At 39.5% G+C, this 12,261-nt stretch overlaps 1 protein-coding gene and 1 non-coding gene across 2 annotated transcripts in view; one reads left to right on the top strand and one right to left on the bottom strand.

The window, feature by feature from the left end:
- Positions 1–12,261, bottom strand: part of LOC145997046 (transmembrane protein 135-like) — a 39,608-nt gene that overhangs the window by 4,216 nt on the left and 23,131 nt on the right. The window contains exons 3-4 of the mRNA XM_083133665.1: positions 2,271–2,394; positions 718–872 (exon numbers count right to left, since the gene is read on the bottom strand). Coding sequence (XP_082989791.1) covers positions 718–872; positions 2,271–2,394 — 279 coding nt within the window. The remainder of the gene's footprint in view (positions 1–717; positions 873–2,270; positions 2,395–12,261) is intronic.
- On the top strand, positions 3,561–3,768 carry LOC145997851 (small nucleolar RNA U3). The gene has a single exon (XR_014443239.1). It is a non-coding gene; the product is annotated as a small nucleolar RNA U3 (small nucleolar RNA).

The following is a 12,261-nucleotide window of genomic DNA, read 5'->3' as shown; positions in this document are numbered from 1 at the left end:
TAATAGTACCACAGTTATTTGATGTGTTCTGTATAGCAGACACTGATTTAAATAAATCTCAGTTTCTTTGTTGCTCAGGTTCCAATAGGTTTAGAAAATTACCCTTAACTTGTAAATTCTAATAAACCTGAAACTTTTGGGGGGCAGGTGACTTCCCGTGCAGCCAAATTACGCCTATTTGAGACAGAGAACGAGTCAGTTCATATTTGCTCACAGAGGGAAAGAAATGTACATGGAAAAAGGAAGAGAGAGAAAGAAAAATAAGGTGGTGATGGTGAAAGAAAGAGGAAAGAAATGTGCATGGAAAAAGGAAGAAACAAGAAAAAAGGAAATAAGGTGATAGGGAAAGAAAGAGAAAAAGAAGATAGTAAGAAAGAGATAGAGAAAAAGAAGGGGAGAGTGAAGGAGATAATGAAAAAGAGAGGTAGGGAGAAAATAGACAAACAGAGGAAAATAAAAATAGAAAGAAACAGGTAAACAAAGGAAAGAAAATAGAAGAGATAAAGAAAAAGGGAGATAGAGAGAAATAAATACATAGACAGTAGAAAAAGAAAATAGAGAGTATAATTGATTAGCGAAAAGAGAAGACAGTCTGGTCTCAAAATAATATCATAAATATAACTAAAACGGGGGAAAGTTTGTGTGCATTAAACATAATCATATGAATTTCAACTTAACCGGAATTTCATAAAATGTGTCCTTTCACTTTCTTCTTACCTTAGACTTCTGTACACCCCATCACTTTTGAACGCATTAGATCTTAGCATGAATAGCAGAGTAGCACTCGTCAGCATGAACGCGAATATTTTCCGTGGCGCTGTCAAATTGATTATTCCTTCCGCCTGAAGATAGCGCAGCAGTTGATCCATGGCCTGGAAAAGCAAACTTTTGTTGAAAAGTGCAAGGGCAAAAAAAGAGTTCAGAACGTCTCCGATTTTATCAGACGAAAATAATACCTCACAGTTTCAATGGAATGTGCGTTTTGAATTTCTACCATTCCCTGATATATCATTTACCTTTCAGTTAGGTGGGAGAACAGACACAGGCCAAACCCCGCCCTAAGGGAAATTTGAAATTGAATTTGAACCTAAGGTAGGTGGAATATACCTAGGTATACTACATATAGATATATCAAATGCAGTGGGGTGATGCTTAAACATTAGTAGTTTTGAGTTGGTGTTTAAAGTACATTTTATGCACATTAAGGCTAATCGGGACTGGACCTACAATTTAAAGTGGGATCCGAACCACTTGTCCCGGGTGTCGAACCCGGGACCCCTTGATTACAAGGCGACGACGCTACCACTGCGCCATCAGGGAGGCTCTGAAACATTAGTAGTAAAATGGACCAAATCAATCAAAGCATGAGCGTTACCAAACGAAGTAAATATGAAATCTTACGTTTTTATAGCATACCGGACAGTGGCGTGGCCAGGATTTTTGAAAGGGAGGGGTTATGTATACTTTTCTTGGTAGTCAGCCCTCGTCTTGTCATATTTTCCTACCTTTGACGTTCTTTTTTATTTAGGAATTCTGGGTCAAAAGGGTGGGGCAGAGGCGTCTCCTGAACGCATGCGATGCTGCGCATTAGTCAATTGTGGGAAAAAGGACAGCTTGCTCTGCGACGACATTAATGAGCATTTCTACATTCTAATTTCTTCATATAGGAGAAATATTTATTTTACACGAGAGCGCTCAACTAAGATTATATTACATTTCATGGATCTGAAGTGACGCATGCGTCAATTGTGGGAAAAGAATTATTACTTTCGTTCACTTCAGATCCAATGAATGTATGTAATATAAGCTTAGTTGAGCGCTCTCGTGTAAAATAAATACTTCTCCTATATGAAGAAATTAGAATTTAGAAATACTCATTAATGTCGTCGCAGAGCAAGGTCCTTTTCCCCACAATTGACGCATGCGCAGCATACACCGCATGCGTTCAGGGAACGATTCTGGTAGGGGGAGGGTTATAACTCCCACAAACCCCCCTTTTGCACGCCACTGATACCGGGCCTTATTGTATTTTTTATAAGGGTTAAGCACGCATCTTACGTCATCGTTGATAAACCAATGACTTTTCTCAATCTTTGATGAACCCACCTTGCAGTTGCCCACTTTTCGCCACTTTTGCCCCCACACTATGCTAAACCTCATCTACTAAACTGTATTTGTGCCCCCAGTTTTGGAACCTAATCGCCGCCACTGCCACCTTGATAACATCACTACGATAAGAAACCTTTGCTACTTTCGAATGTTGAACTTACCAAATTAAACTTATACTTGGTGTAAAATTCCCTTTGAGCCTCATCGCCGGCGAAGAATGAAAATGAAGCAAGAAAAGTTGGTAGAAGAATGGCAGTGTAATAATGATATCTTCCAAGCAGTTTCCTGTCAAATAAAAGAATAAGAATTATCAAATCAGCTGGTGCGTTACATAACTAAAATACTTTTTTGTTGTTTAACATCGCTCTTCTACTACCTCAGGTTACGGCGATGAGAATGAATGGCGAATTGATGAAAAGATGCCATACCCAAGTGTTGGAACGTAGGGCTTTCGTAGCGTGAATACGACACGGAAGTTATAGAGAGCGACCACAAACAAACCTTCGGCTAAAATCCCTCGTGCACCTTCCCCTCGATCCGTTCAGTTCGGGCCATAAGGAAGCATGGTCCACCCTGCCCCCCCCCCCCCCGCCTCGCGGGAGTACGATGCCAAGCGGGTCTACGCAGGCTTTCTTGTTTGTGGTTCCACTGCAGTGGCGGCGATTGGGTTCCAAAACCGGGGGAGGCAAGGTGCGAAAACTGGGGGGCAAAGACAAGATTTAGTTTGAGGGGGCAAAAGTGGCGGCAACTGCCCCCCTCGCCCCCCTAATCGCCGCCATTCTTCCACTGTAATCAAATTCAGAGAGATCCAAAACATACATAGATAAATAACTGAACAAACTATATAACATTTCTAATGCACGGTGATATAGATTCGACTCCCGGGCTGAATATGTTGGGATCAGAAGCTGCAACCTTTTAACTGCATTTTGCTTAAACAAATGTGGGGGAAGCGAATGAATTGCATCCAAGGCTTTTCTTTTTTGGGAGTTGAAACCCCTTTCCATTTTTGAAAATGTTGATTTCCTAAAAAATTCGGAGGGGGGCTGTAGCCCCATTAGTCCCCCCATGCTATCATAACATTGGATTTGCAATAAATGTTTCTCATTGTCAGTGACTCGCACGGTTGAAATTTATTTGAAAACATAATACGAAACATTATTATGCAGTAACGGCGGTATGGCATAATACAAGAACTTATAATTTGACCGCTAGATGGCAGAGTTTAGAATTCATGTACTTGTAAACGAAAGAGTTACAGAACATTTATTTCAAGTAGACACTATATGTTTTTTAAATACTTACTTTATAATAATGTTTAATGTATAAAACCAAAAGGCTGTGTGAACTTTTATAAGTAAATAATACTGTATATCAAATAATTTCTACATTCTCACTTGTGATTAATTTAGAAGGTATAGATAAATAGAAATTTTTGGTTTCCGAAATTTAAGATCATACTTCACAGGATCATTTCTGTAGTATGATTGGTTTACGTTGATCCCGAAACACGGAATCGACTCAACCACGATGAAGAATCATAGCGCCTTCCTTTGAGCGTGAAGCAGATGAGGAGGTTGCTTGTGTTTTCTCCTGATCATTGATGATCGCACCCGCTCTCTTCAGAGGGTGGGAGGAGGAAGGCGCAATCTGAGTGGTTTTCTAAATAAATTAACGAAATTTTAACTCAAAATATCAGGGTGTGCTATTCCGGCTTCCCGTGCTACGGCGGCACGTAAAGGTCTTCTGCTAGAGTGACGTCAAAAAGGGGATCCCTCAGCTGCGGGCCGCTTAATAACATGTAAAATCATATAAGTTTATCGCCTCATGGAGGCGATTATAACTCTTGGGAAGCAATGTTTATAACATGTAGTTCTTCTTCACTGCTTTCCCGTACCTTCTCAAGTTAACTGAGGATGGCAAACGAACAAATTCATGCTGAATTCAGCAAAAAGGGAATCAATGTCTTTGGTTCTTTAACACTATTTGTCTACACTTCTACACGCAGCAATAAAGTTGGTTGGTTGGCTTATTGGTTGATTTGGTGTTTCAAGTCCACTTTATGCACAGTAAGGCTAATCGGGACTGGACCTACAGGTTAAAGTGGAATCCGAACCACCATGTACCTTCACCGGGTATCGACCCCGGGACCCCTTGATTACGAGACACAGCAATGAAGTTAAATGATTATTAGATGAGAGTCTCATCTTGAGACGAGCACAATAGATAGATCACCCGAAAAATCGTAAAATGAAACAATTTTAAATGCCTGTGTGTGCTGGAGGGGGGTGGGAGTAGAGTCTCGTGCGCATATTTTCATGCAAATAGTTTAGTAACTTAATTAATTATAGCGTGGAGATAACTGCAACAGGATCGAGAGAGTAAGATTGAACGGAAAGGATTAAGTAAGTCCCTCTACATGTATATAACGGGTCTCCATGACAGCATAACTCTTTAGGAAGCCAGAGGCCCCAGTTTGAACCATAGTAAGGCATATAGTAATGTTTGTCTCATTCTCCACTCATTAGTTCATCATTCATCCTCATAGTAGCGATCAACCCAGTAGAAATTCGTCTTTAAATGAACGACACATACATACGTATTGATTTATTATTATTTCGTTTTTCTGCTACTTCTGGCTAATCGCGAAGATGAGGATGAATCGTGATAAGATGAGGCGGATGAAGGGACAATCATAAACATGTAAGGACAACACAATACGAGTCCCACCGAGGATTATAATGGCCACGAGTCCAGACGCCAGAGCCTCGCTAGTCACTAGTATGTAAAATGCAGTGGTATGAGCTCCGAAATGTCGGTGTTGTGTGCGTGTGGGTAAAACTATTATTATTATGAAGTTACAGTTACGTAATAATAAACGTCTAAGCCGTATGAATGCAAATATTGCCATCAGTTTCAATAATACGAATGTCTATAACAGTATCCTTCTTATTTAATTTTTATTTAACACGTAGTGTTTTTTTTGATACGGAAGAAACATGCATCAAATTATGTCAATATATTGTACATATATTCAGGTAGTGTTGTATTTTAAAAATTTCCAGCAGTAGAATTTCAGCAACTTCCTTGCAGGGGCGACTTATTGTTGACAAGAATTAATTGAAGTTACTGCTGCATAACATAATAAGTACGAGTATATTGCAAAATCATAGACAAAATGCAGTGGGTGGAGGATGTCTATGCAATTTATCCTAGTGGGGGAATTTTCATTAAGAGGATATTCTTAACTAGGGAGATAACATTCCAAAACCTTTCCCTCCTTGAGCACTGCTGCCTCTCCTGTGAAAAAATCTTGCGGTCGTCCTTGTCAAATTGCGTCATTACGAGGCAAATATTTTTTTCTTATTTTTGGGTTGCTTTCCTGTAACTTTTACCTAATTGGAAGGAGAGGATGAGTAATGAATAGATGAAATACATGGACACTCGCAAAGGGACACAATGTCAAGGCGGGACTCGAGCCTTAAACCTTCGCTGGGTAGCGAGATCGTTACTGAACCAATTAACGTTCTCATCTATTTCTATTTTGAGGGCCTCCCGGATGGCGTAGTGGTGGCGTCATCGCCTTATAATCGAGGGATCCCGGGTTCGGTACCCGGTGGAGGCACGTAGTGGTTCGGATCCCACTTTAAACTGTAGGTACAATTAGCCTCAATGTACATAAACTGGACTTAAAACGCCAATTCAATCAATCTGTTTTATTATTTCACGTCGCTTTTTGACATATAGAGCAAACTAGGGCAATGAAAAGAAAATGAAAAATGAAATAGATAAGACACACAATGATATACACCCATGCCTCAACCAAGGTTCGCTTCTGAGTTCATAGAGCGTTACGTTAGCGATTTCTCCAGGTAAGGGATATGCGATAGACCAGTGGTTTCCAACTTCAAAAGGTCCGAGGGCCAAAATTATATCCAGCAGTTGATAGGCGGGCCGCATTTTTTTTTTGGGGGGGGGGGGGTTAAAAATTACAAAAATTGTAAGTACTGAACTGAAAATGTAGTGCTTTCGCATGACCTAAATTTCTAAAATGAGACAATAAAACAATGGAATTACAAATCAAAATTGTATAATTACAATTTATTTCACAAAAACCCAATACTTATTGACGAATTGAAAGAAATTAAAGACACACCATACAAATAAGAATCCTTCATAATAAGTGTTCAATGTGAAAATTGAGCCCGATCTGCTTTTTTTATTAAAGTTGTATTTGAATTTCTGTATTTGAAAGTCTCAGAAGGTGAAGCAGTGAATAATCTGCCAGTCGGCTTCTGTAGCGGTTCTTGATGAACTTCATTGAAGAAAAAACACTTTCACACGTGTATGTGCTGCCGAACATCGATGTCATTCTTTGTCCAAAACTACGAAGCTTTGGAAAGCGTTCTTTTCAAAGGTATTTGAAAAACTCTGGCCCCTTTTCTTGCCTAGTTTGAAGGAACTTGCAAATCACGCAATTCAAGTTGGAGAGAAGCTATTTTAATTTTCAATCTTACGTTTTTTGGAGATATTGCTCATTTCGATATTTGCACAAACTTTAACAATCAGTCCCAGTACAATCCGAGTTGGAACACTGGAAATCTCTTCGTGCGTAGTAAAACAGATCTCTGCAGTTTGTTTCTGAACACAAAGAGTGAAGCCTTCGCGGAAGCGGCCGAGTTCATTCCGCATAGCGAAGAGGTAGAATGCGTGGTGTGAAGAGAAAGTTACGTCACTTTAGATTCTTCTGATTATCATTATTGACTGCAAAATCAATTCTACCTGTGATATTGTATTTCTTCACAGAGCATCCGTTCCTTCAGTAAAAAAAGAACGTATTTTAATAATTAATGTATTTTGTAAACTGGCTTCGCGGGCCGCAGAAAAAGGCAACGGGGGCCGCATGCGGCCCGCGGGCCGCCAGTTGGAAACCCCTGCGATAGACGATTTGACGTACACCGAGGGGGTTCATACCTTCAGTTGGGAACATTCAAATGGAAAGTAATTGCTTCCAGTTTCCGAAAGCGACATGGCTTTCATTGTTCGGTATAAGCCAACTTCGAGGCACAGATTTCTCCCAGATGTCAGAAAAATCTGCAGGTCCAGTAGTAGCGATCAGGTATTCGTTTACAGAAGTGCTTTTGCTGTTTGTCTTGAATATTAAAGCGAGTAATTTTAGGTCGTATTACGTGTATACCATGAATAAGCGTGCCAAAGGTAAACATTCTTGTGCTGTTGCAGAGTTTACCAATTGGGGCTTTAAGGAATCTGGCACCACATCTATTTCTATTTTGAGGGCCTCCCCGATGGCGTAGTGGTGGCGTCATCGCCTTATAATCGAGGGATTCCGGTTCGGTACCCGGTGGAGGCACGTAGTGGTTCGGATATGGAAAAAGTTATTCAATTTGAGATTGTGTTTGCATCCTTCCATGGGTCAACTGTTTCCAAGCAACATAAAGTTATGGACACTCTAAAGACAGTACTTCAGTCGAAATTTCCTGAAATTAACGAAAAGATTATTTCCCTGTATGTCAGAACAAGAACTTTTATTAGAATTCGACATTTGAATAAACTAATGAAACTCAAGTCCATGGAAGCAAGTGCAGCGAGAAAAAGACGACAGTGGGTAGCATCGTCTTCAAAATCATAAGTCTCAGGAAGGGTAAGTTGTAATGAATTTTTATTCTTACTGATATTTATTTCCGCCTCGGCCTCCACCGTATAGTGATTAACAAATCACATTGCTAAACCAAGACAGAGGCCAGGCCTATTGTTCATGTATTTGTTATTTGACGTCGCTTTTTTACCACTTTTGGTTAATCGCGGCGATGAGTGTTGATCACATAAAATTGATGAAAGGGCAGGCACAAAGAACATCAATGCCCACGACGTGACTCCAAGTCGGGAACTTCAGTGATGGGATTCAAAGTCGAACACGCGGTTGACCAGATTCGCCATCGAGCTGGCACGAGTTTCCTTGAATTTATTAAGGGATTACGCTTTCCCACGACATTGCATTTTATCCATTTATGATTTATTTATTAATTTCTAAAAAACATATTTTGATGTTACGGTTGCGAATGTAAGCGAAAGCATGTTTGCATCACAAAAAAAATATCCAAAGCCCATTTCCACCTCACTCAAGGATTATGTTAATTCAATTCAAATTGTACGCGGGTTCAGTGCCATGAATCTAATAACCTTTACTGAACAGAATGAGATTGGTTCATAGAATGTATCGCCGAAAATCAATTTCGCTGATATCCCGTTGTCGCTGTTCTATTTTCATTAGATACGAGCTCCAATTACCATTTTAATCCTTCGTTTTAAAAGTTATTCAAACACAAAAATAGTTATTGGGGGTCATTTTAAAGTTGTTTTTTTTACTTCATTACTGTCTTCATTTGATTTTTTGATTTTCTAAGAATTTCGGCGGGCTGCAGCCCCTTAAACACCCCCCCCCCCCTGCGTACACCAGTGCTTGCCACACTCATCTAGCCCATCAAATTTATCATTTCATCATTCATTTTTATTGTTGTGGTTACCCTTAATACGTAGAAAAGCGACGTCATATAACAACAGCGACAGCGACATCCTATGTATACTAGATATATAAATTATAATGAACAAATTATTAATAACAAACATCTGTGAAAATTTGAAGGTATGAAGGATAATAAGTATTGGTGTGGTAACGAAATATTTAATACGCAAAATTGTGTTTATTTACCCATACGGAACTTCAGATTTCAATCTAGGGGCGATATAAGAGGATAGTCGTGATTACTTTTTTGTTTGATTTGTATAACGCCATTTATTGTAATTGCGTGCTGTAAACTTCTTCATATTATTGCCTAGCTCTTATTCCTTGCGGTTTGCTTATTATTCTTCTGCAAATGGTTAATAGAACCAAGATATGGACAATTAAAAATGAAAATATTTCCCGTAAGCTTCCATTGCTACGCGAGCCTCGCCCCTTGACAGATCCCCTTGGTCACGTCAGAGCTCGTTGCGGCTTCTGGCCAATGGGAGAGCTCCGTGTCTCGGAATGCTCTTCCTAAAATACTTCTATATTCCTTGTCAAAATATAAACAAGGTAATATCGCATTTGCTAAATAAAGTGGAATGAAAAGCAGGTGTACTTTAGGCTAAAACATCGGAAAATAAAGCAAATACCAATCGTCCCACGCCCATAAAATTCACGGGCATGTCTACACTTGTAGAGTGGGATTGGTGAATATTACCGGCCAAATTCCTTCCTGCTATTCAGCCCCGGCCCGAGGAATTTTGCCGCCCCCACCCCAAAATACGTACAAAGAGAACGTAATGTATGAACAACTAAGCTCTCATGTTTTGTTTCACTATTTCTTCATGACTATTTATACTGTACATAATGGACATTTCCACTCAATTTTTTTTACAACAATTTTAAAAACTACACCCTGGAAAAATGACCCCTTCAAGTTCTCGCGTTTCTCTGCGTCCAGTTTAAGGCGGAAACGAGACTTCCAAAGTTGCGAGACTAGCGTTGCGCTGAAAACACGCCGCCGCCATGTTACTACGTCACTCCTTAGGGAGAGCTCGTTTGTCGTCTGCTTCGAGCGTCCAGTTCCGGATGGGTAGCCCACGGTGAGCGAACACGTGCAGCAGTTTTACAAATCTGTACCGATTTAAATAATGGAAGAAGGAGCGATAGGAGAAAGGAAAGCTATGCTTTGTAATAATCATTCTTCTATGAAATATCCGTGCTAGATAAATGAAAGGGTTCAGCTGCGTGTGTGTTCTCAGGTCATGCGAAAAATATTGCTTATAAAATTGGTTGCTGACCAGACACTCAAAATATTTTTTAAACTTATATTTGTCGATATTTACCGTAACCTATGTAGTGCAAAATAGGAATTTTCACATTCTTCACTTTACTTATAAAGCCTATTTAACTTTCTTTTCCATAAAGCAATTTCAGTTTGTGTTCCATTTCTGTTGCGCAAATTATGATCAAATATTTTTGTGCAGATAAGAGAAAATACACTGAGAAGATTACATTCGTTGCACAGTACATATCTATACTTAGTTTATGTATTATTACAAGGAAATAATGTGTATAACCATGGGCGTATTTAAGGGGGATTCAACGGGTTCAACCTCCCCCTCTTTTTTTGGTTCACTAAAATTACCAGTTTCCTTGTTCTATCCGCTTGTTCATAAAAAAATCCTTCGGACTTATTTCATTCTCTTAAATTAGAGACGTATAGGACGGGATACGGATGGGAAGGAAATTTCGTAATCCCACACACCAGATGGGACTGCAGACCAATATCTGCAATTTCCTGATAGTTTCGGAATTTCTGCGATAAGAAACTGCATTGAGACTGTCAAATCAGTTATTTTTCCCCCTCGAATCATATTAAAGAAATGTCACGTAGTGACACAAGATGAACAGAAAAGTATCAATACTTCGTGACTACAAACACACAACTTTGTCGGGTCCAACATCCCCTCCCCCCATGCTCCCCAACAAGCTTCCGGCCAGCAGTGTCCTGGATTTTCACTTACGAAATAAAGAAACCCCAATCATACCAAAAGTTGATCCATCCCTCCCCCCGTGAACTATATATACCCCCATGTGTATAACAATATCCCATACTGAAATGGTACGATATAATTATTTTGAATTTTGTACTGAGAAAAAAGCCGTCTCATCTCGTTACCCAGAACGCATTAATTGGTTGGTTCACAACTTCACCACTAAGGATCCTATCGAGACGAGACATGGCAGCCTTGGTCTCATTCTCGTTGAGAGTTGTAAATATCTGTCTCGTGTTTATTTGTAAATGTCTCATTGACAGTCTCGTCTCAATTTATAAACATCCGTCTCGGTTTGGGAGGCAATTCTCGTTCTCGTCTCAAGTCTAGAAAAATGTAGAATTAACAACGTATGCAAAGGCTTATCATTATAAATACAAACAAAAACTTTCTTAATATTTTTTTTAATTTCTTTTACTCCTCGTTTCGACGGTACAGCCCTCGAAAACTAAATATTATCCTGCTTATATATGTAAACCAAACTGCAGATTCAGAACTACCAGGAATGAACTGGCGTTGTAATTATTATACACAAATTTCATGATTTATCTGAGGAAGTCGCATGTTCCAGGTTGGACTCTCTACCTGGGTATGACTGTTTCCTTGTGAGTAACATTTTATTGAACTGGAAATTGTTACATGGGAGGATGTTTGCTCGAGACTTTGGGGACAGCTAGGGGGATGCTTCTATTGTTAATGTTAGTGTTGCTCACGAGACGAGGCATGTTCCGTCTCGTCTCATAAAAGTAAATGGGACAAGTGAATGTTTTCGAAATGAGATGGGACAGAAGAAAAAGTTCGTCTCTTATCATGGCAGGTTGGGTGATACTTAGATTATGCAGTTGGTGGTAGTGTGTGTGTGTGTGGGGGGGGGGTGTACTCCTGCACCCCGACTTCGAATACTGCTTGTAGTTATTCATCTTCATTGTAGCGATTAGCCAAAAGTGGGAAGAAATGTGATGTTAGAGATGATACATAATAAATTAACCATGCGTTCTCATCGTTGCGGTTAAACAAAGTGAACGGAAAAGCGACGTAAAAGTAGGCTAAATACAAAAATTTGCAATATATATATTAACTGAAGAAAACTGTCATTTACTGCAGAAAATTTAAAAACTCACCGTACCTTTTTATACCGTATCACCTCCTATATTGCAGAAATTGGCGTGTAAACCAGTGTGTTCTAAAAGTATTATCTTAAAATTTGTGAAGAAAATATTACGACGAAAATAAATGTAATTCCAGAAAAGACATTCCTATAACATTAAGTTCTTGCCAGTCAGAACTAACCTATGTATTCGCAATGAACAAGGCTGTTCACGTGTTCAGCCATTGACTGTTACAAGGTGTGCTTTGTCACCCTAATGGGAAAACCCTCTACCGAGTGGCTGAATTATAGTAAATACTACTATACTGCTAGGGCATAATTCATCTCCAAGAAATGGAGCATAGATTTTTGCACTGGAAGTTGTAAGATACTGGTTTTACACAGTAACAAGTGAATTTTCTGTCGCTTCCGTGCCTCATGCTAAGTTGACGGGACGAGCAGAAGCTCCGCCTGCACGCATT

This window comes from Lepisma saccharinum, chromosome 13, assembly GCF_977018435.1.
Source record: "Lepisma saccharinum chromosome 13, izLepSacc3.1, whole genome shotgun sequence".
Taxonomy (NCBI): Eukaryota; Metazoa; Arthropoda; class Insecta; order Zygentoma; family Lepismatidae; genus Lepisma; species Lepisma saccharinum.
Note: the sequence above shows the minus strand (reverse complement) of the source record. Positions and strands in the feature narration are given on the sequence as shown.